Source organism: Mercenaria mercenaria, chromosome 12 (assembly GCF_021730395.1).
Source record: "Mercenaria mercenaria strain notata chromosome 12, MADL_Memer_1, whole genome shotgun sequence".
Lineage (NCBI taxonomy): Eukaryota > Metazoa > Mollusca > Bivalvia > Venerida > Veneridae > Mercenaria > Mercenaria mercenaria.
Genome location: NC_069372.1, coordinates 66,602,569 through 66,625,803, shown reverse-complemented (window position 1 = coordinate 66,625,803; position 23,235 = coordinate 66,602,569). Strand labels below are relative to the sequence as shown.

The 23,235-nt window shown below is 34.6% G+C and overlaps 2 protein-coding genes and 1 pseudogene across 3 annotated transcripts; 1 reads left to right on the top strand and 2 right to left on the bottom strand.

Moving 5' to 3' along the window:
* The first annotated feature begins 918 nt into the window (after window positions 1–918).
* LOC123535087 (inositol-3-phosphate synthase 1-A-like) lies at window positions 919–3,944 on the top strand (annotated as a pseudogene).
* A 6,065-nt stretch (window positions 3,945–10,009) lies between these two features.
* On the bottom strand, window positions 10,010–13,868 carry LOC123533451 (protein ABHD15-like). Its single transcript, XM_053518881.1, has one exon. The coding sequence runs from the start codon at window positions 13,455–13,457 to the stop codon at window positions 12,321–12,323; it is 1,137 nt and encodes a 378-aa protein (XP_053374856.1). The 5' UTR covers window positions 13,458–13,868; the 3' UTR covers window positions 10,010–12,320.
* A 5,398-nt stretch (window positions 13,869–19,266) lies between these two features.
* On the bottom strand, window positions 19,267–22,866 carry LOC128547432 (uncharacterized). Of its 2 annotated transcripts, XM_053520256.1 has the most exons (5): window positions 22,785–22,866; window positions 20,955–22,118; window positions 20,341–20,407; window positions 19,983–20,099; window positions 19,270–19,489 (listed from the first exon to the last, which is right to left on the bottom strand). In XM_053520256.1, exons 2-5 carry the CDS (start codon window positions 21,777–21,779, stop codon window positions 19,377–19,379), a joined length of 1,122 nt encoding a protein of 373 aa, XP_053376231.1. In that variant the 5' UTR covers window positions 21,780–22,118; window positions 22,785–22,866; the 3' UTR covers window positions 19,270–19,376. The 2 variants fall into 2 exon arrangements, with proteins under 2 accessions (XP_053376232.1, XP_053376231.1); XM_053520257.1 differs by lacking the exon at window positions 22,785–22,866 and having other exon boundaries at window positions 19,267–19,489; window positions 19,983–20,093; window positions 20,955–22,743.
* Window positions 22,867–23,235: the final 369 nt, after the last annotated feature.

Below are 23,235 nucleotides of genomic sequence, written 5' to 3'. Positions count from 1 at the left end.
CGGTACACTCCGGACTTCATCGAAGCTGACTATAACTATACGAATACCACCGTCCGTCAAGACGCTAAAGAGACGTACATTGCGACGCCAACAAATACAAGATATACTTTTAGAACAAAGAGAAAGGTAAAGTATTATGAATATATGAATTTCATTTGTCCAAATGCTGTTACACTCTACGGTGTTTAACAATCTGCTGCTACCTTTTGAGACATAAAAATTTGTCGGAAAGTGAATTAGCCTGTAACAAGTAAAGTAAGTAACTACAAGTAATGTGGTCGTTTTCTGTCTATTTAAAGTTACTGGAATAAATCCTGTACATGTTTGTACTTACGGAACATAATTTTGTAATGCTAAATAAATTCATTGCCCCAGTTTCGCTTCCGTATTTTCTCCTAATAGATTGACTAACTGAATGGTAATGGCCACATACTTCTGTACTCATGGGATTAAGTCAGAACATCCTAACATAAATGATTGCCTTTCATTGATTCACGTTTGCTTTAAAGAAACATACGGAAGCCAATGCTGAATAGTTACTTTTCAGGTACCTAAGCTCGGGCTAATCCTAGTTGGTCTTGGTGGCAATAACGGCAGCACGGTGACAGCCGCAATTTTAGCCAATAAACACAAAATGTCATGGCATACAAAGGAAGGAATAAAGCATGCCAGTTATTTAGGTAACAATATAACGATGCTAGTTCTACTCGTATATCAAGTCAAAATTTGAAATATAAGATGTTTTTAACGGAAAAGTAGTGTTTTATACCATTTCAAATAATATGATTTTGACTTTGTGTTTTAGGTAAACTATCAAGCTGTTTTGTCATATTCTCTTCGGATTTTATTTTTTAAATGCAAAAATGTCTTTATTTAGAAACAAGAAAATTCAAAGCATGTCGTTTAATTTCTTTCAGGTTCAATCACCCAGTCCAGTACAGTATGTTTAGGAACAGGGTCGAAAGGAGAAATATACGTGCCACTAAAGGACATGCTACCTATGGTAGACCCAAATGATATAGTAATTGATGGTAAGTATGTGTCTTTGTTTTCTCGATTTTCCGCTCAGTTATGTTAAGGTAGCATTCCTGGAAATGATCTGAACGAGCTGCACGACTACACGACTCTCTATCGCAAATCTAATTCCAAAGTTGACTGCTTTCATTGTTGGGCGACCGCGCGAGTTAGAGTGATGAAATTTCATCTTAGTACTACTGCATTTTTAGTAAACATGCTAATTTTGTAACTTATTTAATTTCAGGTTGGGATATTTCTTCTCTAAACCTTGCCGATGCGATGGAACAAGCTGAAGTTTTAGACTATAATCTCCAAGTACAACTGCGTCCGTATATGGAAAGAATCAAGTCACGCCCCTCTGTTTACTTCCCAGACTTCATTGCTGCCAATCAGGCGGATCGCGCTGACAACGTTATCAATGGAACAAAACAAGAATTACTGACAAATATTAGACACGATATAAGGGACTTTAAAACAACAAGTGGCGTTGACAAAGTGATCGTGTTATGGACAGCAAATACAGAAAGATATAGTGCACTTATACCCGAAGTTAATGGAAATGCAGAAATCTTACTGAACAGCATTAAAGCCAACGAGAGTGAAATTTCACCCTCTACGTTGTTCGCAGTGGCCAGCATTCTTGAAGGGGTATGCATATACCAATAAATATTTCTTGCTATCAGATGACAAATACTTACAATATCCAACTAGTATTTAACAAGGCTATTGCAGCAATATGGAACAAGAAACCATTTAGACGAGATTTTTACAGACGTTTAAAAGACCATATACACTTCCATCAAATAATGCAGTAACATAGTTCGATGTTTTATCAAAATTGCAGTATGAATATACACATCAAATTTAGGATTCACTTTTGTAATTACAGGTAACGTACATCAACGGTTCCCCTCAGAATACATTTGTACCAGGTGTTATTGAACTGGCAGAGAAGAAGAAAGTCTACATTGCCGGGGACGACTTCAAATCTGGACAGACAAAGCTAAAGTCTGTACTGGTAGATTTCCTAGTAAGCGCGGGTATCAAGCCCATGTCCATAGTCAGTTACAACCATCTTGGAAACAATGATGGAAAGAATCTAAGCGCCCCGCAGACGTTCCGGTCTAAAGAGGTATGTTTTCGATGCGATTATGATTTGCATACATGTACGTCAATCACACGTGCAAAACATTTTGCCAGATATTTAAAACTAGATTCTGAAAAATTGAAACAGCGATACCGGATCTGTTGCATGCTTTTCACAAGTTCGAAGTTACATATTGTAATTCCAGCCACTTCGGCTCACATGTGTAGTAGCTTCAAACAAAGTAGAAACTGATCTAGATGACATATGTATGGAACAGCAGTATTGTTTCTGTCCCATGCTGTATTTAAGATATCTGAGTTTATTTTGCCGATCCCTTGGAAAATAGTCAATTTTTTAAAACTGCCACTGCTTTTAAGTATGAAGGATATTATAGCTTCCGTGAACCGTATTTCAGGAAGTATTTATAAAAATTTTAACTTATATTTTGCAGTGTATCTTTTCAGAAAATCTAACTAATAGAGTGTCCGACAGAATCCGATGTTTGATGCATCACAATATTAAAGAAATCAGATTTTCTTCTTTTGTATAACCTGAAATTTAAGGGTATTCATATTTCGGTGTTTAAAGATTAACCAATATGTTAAACGTAAATGCTTTGTAATCAATAAAGAACTGTATACAAAAATCGTAAGGATTAAAAACGTTTCATGTTAACGAATTAATAATTTTTTACAACATCTGTCGTAGATATGATGATTTCAGGGCACATTTACGTTTTATTAAGATAGTTTAGTTACAACTGTACAAATGTTAATATGTTTGCGTGAAGGTTGGAAAATATGGCAATATCTTTGGCACATACAAACGTATTTTAGTCTGAACGGTGCAGCCATGTGGCTTATTTCCGTTATTTCTTGGATATGTTAGCTTTCTTAAAATACAGTAAAATGTATATTGAAACCTCGGCAAAAATTGTCTTCTCTGCTTTAATTTACTGCGTCTTTTACATATTTGAGGGATTTTGTTCTTTATTAGATTAAAAATTATGGTCGTATATAAATATAATGTATGACATGGTAGATTCCAACAACATTCTTTACCCAGATATGAGACGTCCTGATCACTGTGTCGTTATCAAGTATATTCCACACGTTGGTGATAGTAAAAGGGCGATGGATGAATACACCTCTGAAATCATGATGGGCGGCTCAAACACTCTAGTTATTCATAACACATGCGAGGATTCTCTACTGGCTGGTCCACTGATAATTGATCTTGTTGTACTAGCTGAAGTTATGGAACAAATTCAGTACAGAACTGAAGGTAGCGAGGAATTCCAGAATTTTAATTCTATTCTTTCAATTCTGAGCTATCTGTGTAAAGCACCACTTGTCCCCCGTGGTACACCAGTTGTAAACTCACTTTTCCGCCAAAGAAGTTGCATTGAAAATGTTTTACGCGCATGCGTGGGTTTGGCTCCAACCAATCATATGCTTCTAGAATATAAGCACGAGCAGAGTGCCAAGAAACGTACGCAAAAACAAGCCAGCGATGGATATTATACCAGAGGCTGAGAACAAACTTCCGTCAGATGAATTTAGAAAAATATTAACTTTTCCCTGCAACCAGCAGGCAATTTCATTATTATTCAATATAAACAAATATGTAGTATTACTGTAAATATTTGTTCTTCATGCTTCATGTTTAATATATAAGTGAACACTCATTTTAGGTTGCTTGAAATTAACACATATTTAGTATTATTTTATTGTTTATGGTACTGCGGCATAGTTCAATAGGAAAAGCGGATCGCGGGTCATGAGTTCGATCCCTGTGCAAGGCAGATAGAGTAGAACTGGTACAGAATCCAGGAACACTGGTCAAATGCTGCTATTGATTAAATGTTAAAGTGTAAGTACATATTCTGGCTATATATTAAAGTTTCTTGAACCTTGCGACACAGAATGTGTGTAGATATTATCTTTATATATGTGCTTGTGTGTTGCACCATGTGCATTGTTTGCTGAATCACCTCAACCATAAAGACATATCCTCAAACGTGCTTAAAACATACAGCATTCTGCGAGAATGTCACTCTCAGAAAAATGATATTTGATTTATATAAATATGTGTGTTTGACATTGAACAAAGTTTAAAAAATCATATCTAGACCAAAGCATCAAAGAAGGTGTTCGTATCTACCGCTCATACTGAAGGCCTTGAGTGTGGTTCAGTAAGCTTGGAGCTGTCATCGCAATCAAGCTAAAATATAGTGAGGAATTAAAGCTCCAGATAACATTTTTCGTACTAGTCGTATCGTTAATATAAAATACACTTTCATTTGTGTTACTTACCTTTAGGCCATGTTCACAATCCATGCAATAAAAACAAAATTATTTTCCATGTAAACTTCAAAAGTGTTACGTTTCGTATAACCAAATTTATAAGAAAAACATAAGAAGCAATGCAACCAAGCGAAACAACAGCAGACTTGGTTTGAATATGTTCATGGGAGGCTAGAAGATGTGTAATCGTCCTCACGCCCCCCGCAGCACAGCCTTAAACAGAATTTTGAAATCAATAATTATTAAAAGGGCTCCTGAATCCAGAAAGATTTGAAATAATTCCAATACAGAGTACAACAACTTCAATAAAAGACTCCTGCTGTGATAGTTAATCAGATCAAAATGAGAATCTTTTACAAACACCGAATGCAACTTGACTAAGGAAAAACAGAAAAAGAAAGAAAACAAACAAGAAATACAAATATTTCTTTAAAAAGGAATGACCGAAGCAGTGTATTTGGAAAGTTATGTATAAGTTTGGTGAGTGTTTTCCCACGAAAAACTTGACTTTAAAGAAGGTATCCATACCGAAATGAAAAACTTATGTCCAAATTCGGAAAATGTGTTGACGGTCAAGGTAAAATATCACATTAATGTGGATGACTTTGACCAGGGAGTAAGGTGTATGAGTTTGTGATAGACATTGAAACAGTTGATGTAATCAAAACCATTCTTCCATACAATCAAACACGGGATCCCAACTAAATTACCACTTGTTAGATTTGCATAGTACTCATGTTTTAGATGAGAAATGCGCGACTGAAATGATTAAGTATATTTTCCCATTCATGACCATGGTTCAAATAGTATACCTAGGGATAGGGTATAACGTGTACACTAGCATTTTCTTTCTGGTCTGGTGCCAGTGGGCTGCGCAAAACAATAATGAACTGTTAAGCAATTTCCTATATTGGTAAAATAATTGCAATATGTATGTCTATGCAACAGTGAATTTCTTCGAAACAATTGTCTGTTGAATAAAGAAAACTTAAACATCTTCTCGTAAATGTCTTTGTACTGTCCGATAATTTAGATATCACTGCTATTTATATTTATATTAATTCTCTTGCATTGTAGCCTTCTGTGAACAGTTTAAAACCTGGAGGTAGGGTTTGCTATAGATTTTTGCTTCGTGTAAAACATGAAATGGTCGACACAAATAATGGATCACATTGAAATTGGACTGGCGAAATCACGCATTTTTAGATACATAATATCCTCTTTAATCGTAAAACTCATGACGCGATGCTATAGTTCATAAAGCCAAGATATTATTTGGCAAGCCTTTTCTACTTAATATCTTCCATGGAGAAAACAGTTCAAAATACTTATCAGTGGGCATCCGCGTCGTTGTGCAAAACAACAACAACAACAACAAATCAATCAACATCCCCGTTATAACTGGAAATCCTAGTGTTTGTACAATGAACTCCAGGAAATGTAATATTGTTATATACTGAACGAAACACATGACCGGTCATTTGAAATTTTGCCAGTGTCTCAGAAAAAAAACCTGTAGTATTTGTTTAGGTTGGCGTGGCCCTTATAGACAGGGACCCTCAGCTTGTATTCATGAATCTTGTAACATCAAGCCGTAATAATGAAAAGATTGAACTGGCTTAGCGCTAACTGTGAACTTTATGATTGTAATATACACTTCACTGATTAAGATACTGGGATAATTGCAATGCTGTGTCCATATTTTTGAACTTTTCTAGAAAATAATTGCGTTGCGGTAAACCTATTAAATTTTTATTATATTCTAAGACAGTTAAGATTGGAAATGTGAGATAAGATATTACTATTTGTATAGAAAGTAAATTTCAGAATCTTTTAGTCCCTTTTAACCATAAACAATATTTATCAAAGTGAATTAGTTGGCAAGACTAGACTGTTATCCAGATAACAGTGATAATGATATATAGCAAATTTGCATAAATCGAGTGAAATTTGTTTGACATTTGGCAATAATATTAGGTTATTTAACATTGTTCTGTACAATACGGAGATATATTTGGACGAGTACCCAGATGAGAAAACCATATTGGACGAGCCGCTAGGCTAGTTCAATATGGTTTTCTCAGCTTGGTACGAGTCCAAAAGTATCTCGTATTGTACAGTACAATGTTAAATAACCTTTTTATTCTATATCGATTTTATCTTACTATAATAATAGTTTAAATTAAAAATGTTTCACTGAATACTGTATTCCTGCCTTTTCTAGTTTTCCCAGCTTGGTATGAGTGCAACTACATGTATATATTATACAGAACAATGTTAGACCTTAAATAACCTTTTTATTCTAAATTTATTTCACTTCATACGTAATATACGTAATTCATTGAATGTTGCTTTTTTCTGCGTATCATCATTAAAAAAAAGTATTTGGTGTAACCTCCCTACAACAGCCATTTGGTGATTTGGGTGGTAATAATACTTGGCTGAGATATTATGCCCACAAACATTGTCAGCAAGTTTGGTGAAAATCGGATGAAAACTGTTCGATTTAAAAGAGCGGACAAGGCTATATTCCCGTTTTTCGAGTAATTCAAGGACTATAATCAAAGAGTGGCTAGTACAACTTGGCTGGTTATCGAAAGTGGCCGAGATGTAATGCCCACAAACATTGTCAGCAAGTTTGGTTAAAATCCGACGAAAACTGAATTATAGGGCAGACATGTTTTGGATGCTGCCCTCCCGTCCGCTACCATTCATAACCTTCTCCATTTTGTTTCTTAACCGTTAAATAAAAACTGCCGAGGTACAATGTAGCTATTCAGACAGTCAGGGCTGATACCAATTTCTAGGTTTCGTCAGGAACGGCTTCTTCTAGCGACTTTTCAAATATTCCAACATCTGATTATCCTTTTACTGTATTTTTAAGTTTTTTTATTATTGACGAACGTTTTAATACCTGAATCAGGTAAACGAAAACAACTCAAATTAAATCCAGATTTCAAGACGCATAATCAAACTCTGTACATAGAGCGCCTACTTCATCGGATTTACATTTGGAACATTTTCACGCGTTTCGGGCTTTATCCTATGTTTAACATGGGACTGTTGAACCGTCCAAATACAGAAAATACAGGATATTTTGTACGCACGTGCATCCAAATACCGTAATATATTGTACGATCACGTGTTGCAAATGAACGTTCGCGATTGGATAGATAAAATAGGTATAGAATAATAATATGTTAGCTGATCAGTACAAATACAGCTTAGAGTTATCAAAATTTAGAAACACCGCATCATCGTTAATATGACTTTATTTCAGTCTAGGTCACAGAAATGGTGTTTTACAGTGAAACACCGCTCGCTCGAGCATCGATGACTCGAGCACCCTGGCTCGCTCGAGCAATTCATGTGGTCCCGGCCGATTTCCTTCTATTTTCTATGTGATATTACCATGGCTGGGTCGAGCACCGATAACTCGATCGCTCGAGCATGGCACCTGGTCCCTGTGTATTAATTTACTCTTTGTTGTTTCTGGCTAACTCGAGCAGAGGTGTCAAAATTTTTCACACCTTCGGCGGTCAGAATGTATCGTTAATTAAACATTTTCCACACACGTGAGAATTGCGTAAGTAGTCTATTCCCAGACTATCTTATTAATAAATGTTTGTTTGTCGGTATATTTGATATTATGATGAGATTAATTATTGTTAAAAGCTTAAAAAAGTTTTATTGATCAAATATCGATCAATTACTGATAACTTAAATCATCTTTTCTGCGGTATCGAAATCTTAGTAATTTAATCAGCGGTTGTTTGCATGCAAATGAAGGTAATAATATAGCCGTTTCATAAAATTGAGACGATAATTATGATATGCACTTGTTGATGAATAAAAATTTAAAAAAGTATCTTAGTTGTTTCTTCGCATGTGCCATTTACAAATTACATATTGAAACGTCTATCAATAGATAACGTTTGTAATACGTTTGTTTCGAAAATGTCACAAGTATGTTATTATACGCATCACCGTTTATCAGCAAAACGGTCCCGATCTTCAGTTTTCTTCGTATGTTGGTCAATGTTTGGTCGCTCGAACCATGGATAACTCGAGCATTTTGCTCATCCCCTTGCGACCTCGAGCGAGCGGTGTTTTACTGTATCTTACTTTTGTCCTTTAATATTGGCAAATACATTTCTGTATTTTTCACACACATGATTATCAACATAGTGTGTTGCCAAAACATATTTGCCAGGAAAGATTTTGATTTAGTTCAGCTGTGAGGTATTATGAATCTGTGAAGACATGTATCTATGTACGCAGTTAAATTCTTGGTTTTACAAAAAGCAAACTCGTTTAGACTGAAAATAATTAAAAATGGACCAACTGAACAATCTAAATTATAAAAAAGATATAGTTGTGTCGAACAAATATATATATAGTATAACATGATTTTGACCAAAGTATATACAATAAAATCTATAAGACGATCCTTTGGAAGCATAGAATAGAACCAAGCAAAATAATAGAACGACTCGGTTTGATTGAGTCATTTCATGGGAGGTAATGGAAAGTGCAGCACCCCTCACACCCCATCCCCAAGCACCGGGTTGAGCGGAATTCTATTACACGGATATTGAATGGACTCCATGATTCCAAAGGACCAGAAAAAAATGACAATGTGGACGAAAGAAATTAAAATACATTTTCAAAGTTATTATGAATGCCATCATTTTATATACAGATACAAGTGCAAGGAGGGGTAACTGCATCGAGTAAAGTTAAAACCAATGGAGCAAGATACTGGTTATCTGTAATATATAATATACGCTGATTAATGTTGTAACATCTGTTGCGTAAGCCGAAAGCAAATTAATAAAACTGCCAGGTATTGTATCAATTAATTTATCTAGCAATGAGTAGTATGTAAAGGTAGTTGCTACCGTTGCCAATGACAATGTTTCTTTATTATAAATAGCGAAAAAGCGGTTGAACCAACTATCTATGTTAACTACATAGTTGTATGAAATTATTTTCTTTGCTTGTAGTATTTTCATTTGTGCCAAACGTCCAACACCTGAGACAAAAAATAAAAAATAAAAAAATACGTATTTAATCTAAATATTATGATTATCAGACGTTTAGAATTATCTTTGAGAATATTTTGTACAAGTCTTTGCCATTCTTCTAATAAACTGATACATTATGATTGTTGAATAAATATATCAACGATATAATAAACAAGTATATCTGATTATGGTAATCAAAGTCATGGAACCCAGTCATCTTTTACATGGCTAATGTGATTTAGTTGCTAATAACTTGCACCAAAATATGAGATTGATTCATCCATGCAGGTTAAATATGTTTTTGACACAATCCATTGTGTATCTTTTGGTTTTATAGACTGCACGTGAACATCTGTGCCAATTTCATGTAGAATGAGTCTATATAAATCCTTCACTGGTAGTAGGTACCAGGAGAATATCTGACTTTCAGAAAAAATGTTTTGCGGTATATGCCTGGATATCGCCAACAGGTTACTCTCACGCCAGGTATTCAAATCACTACTACAACTATGAACGAGTTCTGCTTTTGCATAGCGTAGAAAAGGAAATATTAAAAAACGAACACTTCTCGTTCAATCATTATTTTCGTACAGCATGAATAAATACATTTCAGGAAAATAATCGTACACCTGTAAACTCATTCATGTGCAAGAAACGAAGTTCTGATACTTTTAATAATGTGTATTGTTTACTTATTAACATGATTTGAGTTTTGTCAGTTCAAACAGTCCAGTCCATATCAACACACATCATTTTTCATCTGGAATGTAAATACATGTAAATTATTACATCGAAATGCCTGTTATAGTAATACATGTTTTACAAGTATTTTATTATACTTTACATAAAACAAAAACGATTAAATGTCAAGAGTACAATTTATACAAATTATTAAGCTATTGGAAGTTTAGGGTCTATTTCAAATCAAGAATTTCTTGGAAAGATACAAAGTCAAAACATTTCTATACATAAAACTTGCATTTTCTACTAAATACCTTCAAAGGTCATTTAACATTTTTTCTTGAGTTTAACGTCACAATGACGTCACACTGACGCAATTATAGGTCATAATTGTTTGTTTTTAAGGCTATTTATAGTCGCAAACGGAAACCCATATGGGCGACTCCTCCATAATTTTCTAGTAAATTTTAGTTGGAGGATAGTACAGCTCCAATTCCAGAAGCTTCCCTGGATTTTTAGCCTTCAAGGTGAAAAACACCCACACAGGACTTTCATCTCAATGTTAGATATTTTAAGTTTAAAGACCGTCATCTTGAACTCACGACACTGGCTTCGTAATCAGATAGTTCTACCACCGGACCAATGCTTCGGCTCGTATAGGTCATATGGCGACATTCCAGCTTTTTTTTATAGAGGAGAAAGACTTCAGGTTTCCCTCCGGGCATTATGTCATCACGGACAGGTTTCTCTGCAGAACCATCGCTCTTCCGTAAGCCAGCCGGATGGCTTCTTCTCTTGATACCAAGCGAGGTTCCGAACACACACCTATGAGGGGCATGTGATTCAAAACTAGAGGTCTTAACTGCTCGGCAACGAAAGTCCGTTTAAAAACTTAACATTTACATTTCACGATTAATACAAATAACATGATTATTTCTAATCCTTTCTAAATACTATGCAAAAAGATATATTTAATATATGAATAATAACCCCACACAAGATAAAGATATTTCGTCAATTAAGTGCAAAAAGGGCCCATAAGCATATAGCTAAAGAAGGCGTATGATTCCTTCTAACATTGCCATATTTAAATATTCCGGGAAATATACAAACTATAAGCAGGGAATAATACCACTGTTTCTAATTCCTTTCATTTAAGATGTAAATGAAATATCACGTAAATGGCAGGAAACGATAAAATAGAGAAATGAAATAAAGTTTCAAACAAAGAAAGTTCAGTACATATTTCTGGCACTGTCTTGATCGAATATGGTTTGTAAATACGTTCTAATTCACTTTTATGTTTATTTCAACGATAATATAGTTATTGTTCCAAGCACGATTTTTGCACTTGTAGTATTTGATGTGGAATAATTATGTTGAATTTCGATATTAACACAGTGTTGAATAGCTTGAAAGAAACTTGAGATGCATTAACTGAAATGAAACAATCTAAAAATGGCACATCATTTTTAATTTTTATCACATAATTTGTTACCCATCAATATCTAGCCGAAGTCATACTGTCCTTTTTTAATTTTCATGTTATGTCATTATCAAACAGTTGCATTCGTCAGGTTAAGTTGCCGCTTGTATAATTGTCAAAGTATTACAAATTAAATTTAAACATAATACAATTTATAATGTTTCAATACAGTGTAGATCTAAATCAATCTTCTTATAACGAACTCGAAGAGCAGACCCTTAGGGTCTGCTCGAGAATCGAGCTTTACGGTAACGTATACTCTCATACTTGTGTTGGATAAAACTTCCACCGGTAGCAGAAAAGAAATAGTTCTCTCCGCAGTGAATACAGAACTTCATTCCATTGCCGAAAATTATTTATCACTCAAAACTCATGCAAGAAGGGATTCCAATTAGTTGAAAAATGGAAAGAAATTTGAAAACACTGTCATTAATAATCCTAAAACCAGTGCGAGAACGCGGCGAATAGGAAATTACGTCACCGCGTCATCGGATTCCTGGAAAAGTTGCAAAGTATGATATTCGCTGTAACAGGTATGATGACACTAAATGTAAACTTGCTGTTTTCAAGTGCATAGGTTCCCACGAATTTTCACTTTCTTTTGAGTAGTGAATAGTTTTTTTGTTATGTTGTTAACGTTAAACCAGATTTCTTTGAGCTCGCTTTGAAGCTTTGCCTTATTTCATATTACTATTTTTCAATAACATGTCATGCTGCTAATGTGACAATTTAGAGTTTGAAATAAACTCTAGAACATATTCTATGTAGTTAATTATAAGTGTGATTGCCCAAGAGTCTCCACATACATTTTCATAGAAGGCACAGTGACCACCTTTCGCTACAGTTACTAAGAATAAATTCGGATAAAACTGAAACAGATCGAACGGAATATTTTCTTCAACTATCACCGGATCATCCAGACTATTTATACATAAAACAGGAACGGCTATATCATCAACATCTCTCATCGGATCATTCCTCTGCCAGAATGCCTCGAATGTTTCTATTCCATACATTTTACAATAAACTTGATAATCAAATTCCTTTAATTTCCAAGACTTTACCAGAGTCGCCTTTAGATCTATGAATTTGTTCAGAATTTTCCAGTTTCTCAACAACATCAATTTTAGGTTAATTAAAAGGTAAATCTCATATAATTTTGGTATTTGTTCACACAGAATTTCAGTGTTATCGTATGAGGAGGATACAGTCACAGCTGCTTTCATAAGAGACGAAGAGCCAAATTCACCGAGATAGGAAAATAAGGTAGCTGATCCGGCAACTATTCCAATGCCAACATTTTTCACATTTGGATATTTGCTACTGATGTATTCCATAACTTTTCTTGTATCTCTGGTATCACCAATGCTTGTTAGACTAGGTGACAAAAGAAAACTGGAACCGTGACCTCGTCTGTTGATAACGACGGCTCGCATACCCCTTAAAGTACCAAGTTCGCAAATATTTCCAACACTTAGAGCATCCCCTGTTAATCGAGGAGATATTAAAATGATAGGACTGTTGCGTTTTAACTTTTCTGTTGGCTGTTTGAACCAGTCTAAAGCGACAACTGATTTGTCTGTTGTTCGTAAATATTCCCGATCAAATTGACAGTCTTCAAGTGGATTGTATATAACTCCAACAAACGTTTGAACATATCCATTTCTAAGTATAAATGACGGTCGAAACGGACGGTTTAAAAGTCCTCTTTTACTAAATAAATATTTAGATAAAGACGATTCCTTGCTATGCAGAACAGGTATAATATCACGATGTATTTTCCAAATTTTTGCTTTTATCATCACAGCACAAATCCAGGATAACATCCAATTCAGGAGAAACTGTATAAACATTTCGTCATCTTTTCTAAAATTTGATTATAAATGACTAAATGCAGCCAGTAACACATTTATATATTGAAACTTATTTTGGAGCAAAATAAAACAATACTGTAAAATCATTTTTATTCACAGGCATAAAATATCGTGGATTGGGCCAAAATGATTTTTTCGCGGTGATATCAACTTTTGAACATGTAAACACTGGAGTTTAACGTGCTAATTGGGATCTGTTCCGTGGATAGACTCAACCGCGAACATTCCTTCATTTAACAGAATACTTATCGAATAAATAAAGCCAGTATCCTGTCAAAAGTAATTCAAACTAGCAGTAAAAAAAATATGTGAAACCGCGATGTATTTTTATTAAGTCCATCTCAGGCAGATATATTTAAAATGATTAAGAAATTATATTTTGATACTCTGTTCAAGAGGAAGTGCTAAACAAATCTGCTATTGTAGAGAGATGACATGTTGTGGATGCGAGTATTGATCCGAAAGGCATTAGAGTATGCTAGAGGCTCTCCTGCTTATTTTCTACGGCTTTAATCGAACAACAAACTAATACAAATCTGTCAGCAATAAATGAATTATATATTTTTAAATGTTCACTAAGATGTTAATCTTCACTGCTTCATAATCATAACTCCATCTATATAGCTTTATTAGTAACAAAACATCGTATTATCCGTCAGAATGTGAAAAAATGAGGGTTTTGTTGAACCCAAGAAGTAACCGTAAAATATGAGTATGGTTTCAACAGAAATCTATTTGCTATCATGATATGTACATGCAAACTGGAATTTCTGAATCTTGTGCATTTTTTTTACTCGATTGAATGTACTAAGGTAAATTTGTGACCTTTTTTCTTTTACGCTGTAGGTTTTACCTATATGTCAATGATGCATTTCTTTAAAATGATTCCATATGTATGATAAGCATGTATCAATATAAACAGGTTTATATAACCCCGACTTCAAACAGCTGATTTTTATGAAAAAGAGAAAATAATTACGGACGGAACGATATCATAAATAGATTACAGCTTCATCTGGAAAATCAGGAAATATCAATATCAATAAAGAAGAAAGATCATCATTTGCTGCATTTTAATAATCATCATTTGCTGCAATTTTATAATCATCTGCATTTTTATAATCATCGTTTGCTGCATTTTAATAATCATCATTTACTGTATTTTTTATATTAAACCATTATTTGCTGCATCTTAATAGTCGTTATTTGCTGCATTTTTATAATAATTATTTGCTGCATTTTTATAATCATCATTTGCTGCATTTTTATAATCATCGTTTGCTGCATTTTAATAATCATCATTTACTGTTTTTATAACCATTATTTTGCCATTATTTGCTGCATTTTTATAATAATCATTTGCTGCATTTTTATAATCATCATTGAGCGTAATGTGTAAGTGATCGAATGAAATTGGGATTTATTGATGAAGTAAATGCATTAATCTGATACCGTCCATATTATGCTTTACCTAATTTTTCTCAAAATAGATGTACCTGCGACAAAAACTTTTGCCTCACAGAAAGCAATACGGATAAAATTTTCACCCAAGCGTCATTTTAAAAACATCTCTGATTAATTTCATGTAACTGAATACTGTTTTCATTTAAAATAATAGGTTTTCAGAGACATAATTAAGGCATTTTGAAGAAAATAATATGTCTGTCAGTTTTGATATGATGACAGAGCATCAAAGAGCACTTAAAAATGCTCTTCAAAGTAACATGTCTGACTATAATTTATGTTACTGTTACGCGCATATAGCCAATCTGCGCATTTGGTAAATCGCGCAGCGCAAATAACCAATTTGTTACCTGCGCAACGATTTGTAAATCGGGCAACCTTATATATTTCTTATATGCGCAGGGCAACTGTCTTGCGCGTTTGGTAAATGAGTCTGCGCTTTTAACATATGGATGATATCTCCCGATAAAATTGAATATCATTAGAGTGTTAGACTTGTAGGCCTACATAAAATTGTAAAACTGACGGTGATCAGGCACGCGTAAAGGTGTGAATTTGTAAAGAAAAAGAAAAACATTTTTTAAAGTAAATGAGCGTATTTATGCCGTAATTTCAATGAGATTCTCACGTCCCTGGTAGTTTATGGCCTATAAATTTCTTTTGACGACGGTATTAAGAGTCATTTGTCATAGGTGTTAAAAAACGTTAAAATGATACAAAATATCCCAAGTATATTTAAAAACACAAGTATTTTTTTATTTAGTTTTATACTTTTTTAACTTTTAAACGCCGTAGCCTGTGCGGGATGTCGATCCTGCGCTAATAGAAAATCTGGAAATTACTCTGACAATATGCATATCTGCCATAAGCCATGCTAACTTTTACATTGTTTAACAATTACAGACTGATATTGCAAATCTTGGTTTTAAAAATGTGTCATAAATTTATTTCAACATCATTAAATTCATGGGAGTCGGTCACCTGGTTTCAATACCTGCAATATGATACAATATGCAATAAAACTCAAACATGCGTGAAGGTGTGATTTCCTTCGGATAGCCACATCGTCCTCTCTATTCTTTTTACAGCTAAAGTATTTTACTTCATTCGATCACACGCAGTCATTTTATACCGAATATAGAACATAAAGGAGACTTACATAACAGACTGAATTGCCACACACTTACCACATTTCACCATATCGCTTTTCTTTTCATAATATTGAAAAAGCGCAATTCTTTTTACCGACGTGAGCATATCTCTTGACATGGCCAAGATTAAAAATAAAACAAAAATAAGCAGAATTAAAAGACGAACTTACAGATCTTTTATACTTATATAATTGTTTAATGTTTTATAGTGAGATAAATAGAATGAATAATTAATAAAATTCCTCAAAATGTGAACGAAATTTTACATTTTGTAGGTGTGCAAGATGTGTGTCCTGCGCTAATAGAAGTCTGAAAATTACTCCAATAACTTGAATATCTTTATATTCCCATTTTAACTTTTACTTCGTTTTTCGATTACAATCTAAAAATGTAGCTTTTGAAAATCTGAATATAATGTTTCATCCGTAGCCTGCGCGGGATGTTGTTCCTGTGCTAATAGCAATTTCTGAACTGACGTTGATATTTCAAACATATTTCAATTCTAAAAGATACTATTTATGTAACTTCATAAAAATGTTTTCGGAGTAGAAAAAAAAATAGAAAGAAGCGTGATTTCCGTCATAACGAGAACGAAATATTACATTTGTTATCTGTGCAAGATGTGTTTGCCCTGCGCTTATAAAAAAATCTGGAAATAATCCTGATAACTATGATATCTTTCATAAACCATGCTAACTTTATCATTGTTTTATGATTACAGGCTGAAATTGTAGCTTTTGCCAAATGAATATTTTGTTACATCTGTATCCTGCGCGGGATGTCGGTCCTGCGCTAATAGCAAATCCTGAAATGACGTCGATATTTCAAACATATTTCAATTCTAAAAGATACCATTTATGTAACTTCTTAAAAAATGAGCCGCGTCAAGCATAAACAGCCGTTATCGTAATTTTTTCACTTTTTCAGTTTATTTCATCATATAATAGTACGTTTTTTAAACTTTCTTGCAATGTATATATTTCTATAGGTTGAAATGGACTATACCTGCGTAAAAATACAAAATCGTAACCCACTCTACCAGACGAACGTCAAGTAACGTCAAAAACGTCGACGTTAGTAACGTCAACGTACAAAAAACATGATGACAGAAAATAAAGCAATCCTTCAATTTACTTATCTTATCTTAGCAGCATCGATGTACACATATAATAATATTAGTTACACATACTGCAGTGCGCTGATATTGAGTATACACTACCAGTAAATTCTATGTGGGGCTTGAGCGAAAGTAAACTACACATTTTGTAACGAAATTATTTCATTGATTAGTCACTTCAATTAATGTTAATAAATAAGTAATAACATATTTCCTGTTTTCTAATGTCATTTATCTTCAAGTGGCATTTCAGGATAAATTTGTAATATCTACATGTTACACTACACATGTGATTGTCAATCGTCCGACGCAGGGGGCGGACAAAGAACGTCCTGAAACGGACGTCTCACCAGCGGCCTGACGTGGCGGTATAGATACGTCTGACGTTCCTTGCTGAGTCCTGCTGGCCTAATAACTGACGGAAGATCATAGGTGTCCATTCGTAAATAGTTCGTCTTGCAAATGACAAATCGGATTTCCTCGGTGTCGTCTGCGGCTACCTTCATGTACACTACCCCGGGTTCGCTTGATGTGAAGCGGAAGTGATAATATTTGGAAATGTTTGGCACTTTTTTGAACCTATCACCGAGGAACATCTTCCAGTCTCTCCACTCCCACCCATTCTCGTCGTATGTGACCGGTACATTACTGTGTGCCGACTTGTGTACAACATCTACCACGTGCTGGAGTGTGTCACAGTTCGAACGCCGATACAACTTCTTAATAGTACCAAACCCGGCGTCGATCAGGCACCTGCACAGTAAGAATATGAAGACGTATCACGCTGTATGGTTATGATTGATCATGTAGATAACTAATTAGTGTTTTGATGTTAATGTATAAAGTTAAATACCAGTAACATTATCACTTGCAATCTTCATAGGTCTAAAATCACATTGAAAATGTGTGTCAAAATTTAAAGCAATATAGATTCTAGTTTTTACTATACTCAACTACGCATTGTCGTTTTTAGCTCATCTGATTTTTTGAAAAAAAATGATGAGTTATTGTCATCACTTGAGCGGTTGTCGGCGTCGGCGTCGGCGTCGGTGTCGGCGTCGGCGTCGGCGTCTGCGTCGGCGTTGCCTGGTTAAGTTTTATGTTTAGGTCAGCTTTTCTCCTAAACTATCAAAGCTATTGCTTTGAAACTTGGAATACTTGTTCACCATCATAAGCTGACCCTGTATAGCAAGAAACATAACTCCATCTTGCTTTTTGCAAGATTTATGGCCCCTTTTGTACTTAGAAAATATCAGATTTCTTGGTTAAGTTTTATGTTTAGGTCAACTTTTCTCCTAAACTATCAAAGCTATTGCTTTGAAACTTGGAATACTTGTTCACCATCATAAGCAGACCCTGTACATCAAGAAACATAACTCCATCTTGCTTTTTGCAAGATTTATTGCCCCTTTTGGACTTAGAAAATCAGTTTTCTTGGTTAAGTTTTATGTTTAGGTCAGCTTTTATCCTAAACTATCAAAGCTATTGCTTTAAAACTTGCAACACTTGTTCACCATCATAAGTTGACCCTGTACAGCAAGAAACATAACTCCGTCTTACTTTTTGCAAGATTTATGGCCCCTTTTGGACTTAGAAAATATCAGATTTCTTGGTTAAGTTTTATGTTTAGGTCAACTTTTTCTCTTAAACTATCAAAGCTATTGCTTTGAAACTTGCAACACTTGTTCGCCATCATAAGCTGACCCTGTAAAGCAAGCAACATAACTCCATCCTGCTTTTTGCAATAATTATTGCCCCTTTTGGACTTAGAAAATCATTTTCTTGGTTGAGTATTATGTTTAAGTCAACTTTTCTCATAAACTATCAAAGCTATTGCTTTAAAACTTGCAACAGTTTTTCACCATCATAAGTGGACACTGTACATCAAGAAACATAACTCTATCCTGCTTTTTGCAAGAATGATGGCCCTTTTTAGACTTAGAAAATCATGGGTAGGACAATATTTCTATTACACAAAAAAAATCAGATGAGCGTCAGCACCCGCAAGGCGGTGCTCTTGTTTTAACATTTCACAACGTGCATTTGCTGGTATGGATCGAAATCTTTAATCTTTTAGTCTTTAACTGAAAACTGGATTTAGTTCAAATGATCCCCAATACAAATAGAAGTGTTTAACGATTTGGAACTGTTGCACTGAATAATTAATTATGACAACCTTGTGTGTCCTGGTAACTGCATCATATATCTGATTGTTCTGTGCCGCCCAGTCATCGTGCGCCATGATAAGTACGCCAGCACGTATCTGTTCTTGTTCTGACCTGGTAAACAGTTGTACATAAACGTTATTTATAATAAATATCATAGTCAGAAATAAACTAGCTCAAATAAAACACAAACTTCAAGATGTAATCGCCGTTTACTTTCAAATTTAATACGGTATACATGTACATTTTTTATGTCGTACATATCACACATCGTTCATATGTTTCGACATAGATATTTTTTTCTTTTTCTGAACACACAAACAAACTAAAAATAACATCACATCCGTTAGTATGGTGCATCGTATATATATGAGCCGCGCCATGAGAAAATCAACTATGTTGGTTTTCTCATGGCGCGGCTCATATATTCTTGAAACTGGACAGACATAGAACTGTAACAATGTAACACAAGAATAAATCTTTACTTAAGCTACGATATGTCAAGGGGCTTTTGTGACCGTCAACAGCAGCTTTCATACAGAATGAAATTATAAAAACAGGATATTAACTACACGAAACGTTACGCTAGTCAACGAAAAATACTTACCGAAACAATTATCAGCATGAATACCACATTCCGTCTCTCCAGTACCGAACGTGTGGAAGGCGTGATCAATCATTGATATAACAGAATCCGGTCCGTGTACATTCTGGCCATCTTTTCCTGAGAAAAGTTAAGAAAAACTGTTATTAATATGAGAAATATTTTGCTGCACGATTTTCAAAATTATGTAATATCCGTTATGTTTTTAACACAACCATCAAGAATCTTAACACAATTAACTATAATTACAGACATGCAGTATAATTCGATCAACGTGAAAGTTTGCATTTTAATGGGTAATTTTTCCTAAATTTAACAAAATGCCGTGCCAAAATGATAAAAAGATAATGAACTGATTTACCAATGGTTTGGTCCTCGTCGATGAGATAGTTGTACTGCTTATAGCCATCGGCCCGGAAACCAAATATCTGAAGACAGATAAAGTGCTGGATATTACATGGTCACATGACTAAAAAAAACAAGCGCTGTTTCTATACACCCCTCCCCGTCCCCGACCCCAACCCCAAACACACACACCTCACATACACGCATATAATAGCATGTCGTTATTTTATATGTTGTAACCTGAAAAATGTCTAAAGGTATTTAACAGAAACCGTTTTCATTCTCAAGGTCACGGTGATTGACCTAATGACCCTAGAAAAAAACTTATCCTATGAAGTATGATCATAGTGAGACCAAACATTCACTCGAAATCGGACGGAAACCAATTTTGTTTCACCTAACGACATACCGGCAGGCAGATCGACTTACAATGAGTAACAAAAAATAGCCACTCTTCTTCGAAATATGGCATAAAAATATGAAATTTAAGAACGAATTTGAAAGGATATAATGTAACTATATTGATAATGTTGATTGTGAAAAAATATTATGATTTTTTTTGTATGAATATACTACCATTATTTCCATTACAGAAACAAAGCAAAAGTATAATTAATTTATTTGTAATACCTGCACTCTTCTTGGTTGAATGAAGAATGTGGGTCCCTTTTCTTGCGCATGGTGAGGCAACTTGACATACTGACTAAAGTCGAACGTGTAATGTACGTCGTCTGTCGAAAATCCATCTCCCGCAGCCTGGTCTTGTTGTGCCCGGTTAACAAACATTGCTGTTGACCTTTCCACGCATTCTACGTATAGTTCCCTTTCTTTCCTGGCTTGGAGTACATGATTGTGGTACTTCTGTGTTGCAAGTATTTTGTCATTTTCGCTCATGGCAAGCTTGATATCCTGCTTACAGTCCTCGCATACTTTGCACACATCTTCCTTTGGAGAGGCTATTTTTATATGTGGCAAACAATTTTTCCATATGTCTTTAAATGTTGTTAAACCAACATACCTCTTTTCAGCTTCCATACAACGTTTTACATACTCACTGTGTACGGACTGCTTTGTGTCCGAGGATGGTAAGTAAATTGGGGCCTCGTCCTCTCGCCCTCTTGGTGCCGCAGGCTGAGGGAGTCCCTCTTCGTTTGCGTAGCTCAGTATATATTGCACTGCGTCCTTAATTACTTCAGGAGGAAATGCGTTGGGGGCACGTCTACCGCTGTGGCCGTGAACACATGGCTGAGCACCATGTTCTTCCATGTGATGTTTAATGTTTCTCAGTTGTCTGTCTTTAATATCAAACACCACTAGAAATGTTTCATGGCACACTGTTACACCCTCAAACACATATTCATATCGTGAACGTTTACGATTTCCCTTACATCTAGCATCAGAGATTATCCTCTTGAGAGTGCCCATAATTAGCATTTCCTTTTCACTTTTTGTCATTTCCCTTACATTAAGAATGTTCGATTCAATCTGGGAAAAAGTAAAGTTACTGAAGCAGTTTTTTGTACATTTGCATCCACTGTCATAAATGGTTTACACATTGTTAATATCACACTGTGGATCTTCACTATTTACATTAGTGTCTTCATTAACTTGATTTTCTGATTCATTACCGTATTCCTCTGCAAGGGGGGTAGCTGTGTAATATCTTTGAAGACGGGATTCAATGCTAACATCTTGCACCTCATCAATATCAGTATCAGTATCATAAGTTGCTGCAGAACGGCCAATGTTAGTTTGGTCTGTCAATCCAAAGCATGACAGAAGATCATTTAGCTCCTGTGCAAATGAAAAATAAAACATTTCGTAATTGAGGCATGCCATTGAAATATATTTAATGAAAAAATACTAAACAGGAAAGAAAAAAATAAGTTGAAAAAATAAGTTGACAAAATGAGGTTTCGAACTCGAAAATTTCGTCTTTGCAGTCAAACACGCTAACCACTCGCCCACTGCAGCGATAAGTAATCGACCGATGAAAAATTAGGTTGATTTAATTTTTCGAAATCCGTACCATCCAAGGTCGTTGCAACATATATAAACGGGATGATTTTTTTTATTGAATATTTGCTAAAGCATCTAACTGGCAACATATTCATGTTTGCTTCCGCATTGCTTTCAATCTAAATATGTTCCTATGCATAGAATCTTCGTAATACAGCAGATCTATGCATGTGCATTTGCAAACAAAAATCAGTATTCATATCTGCCTTGTAGAGATGTGTTTAACACTTATCTTATATTCCAGAATGACATAAGTTAATAAGCAATCTAACAACATTATTTATACAATCTAAGCATTTTGACCGGTCCTGACCTTCGACTTTGCTTGAATATTGTATGATTATAGACGTAGATCTCTTGATATTTTGAAAAGTTATGTGGGTAAATCAATTTGAAAATACTTTTTCTGTCATCATTACAAATAATTCTATAAAATATTACCTCGAACGTATCCATTTCTTGAAATTTTCTTCTGTTTACAAATTGTCATGTGAAAATACGGGCGCCGCCATTTTGTTACGTCATTTCTTACATTTGACGTCATATTACTCGGAACAATTAATTTAACGATAACGGCTGTTTATGCTTGACGCGGCTAAAATGTTTTCAGAGTAGAAAATAATTAGAAAGAAAAGGGATTTTCGTCATAACGAGAACGAAATATTACATTTGTTATCTGCGCAAGAGTTTAAGTTAACATAGTTTATGAGAAACATTCAACGGTTATCAGAGTAATTTCCAGATTTATTATTAGCGCAGACACACATCTTGCGCGGATAAAATATGTAATATTTCGTTCTCGTTATGACAGAAATCACTCTTTTTCTATTCATTTTTCTACAGTATTCATTTGAAAGTTACATAAATAGTATGTTTTATGAATGAAATATAT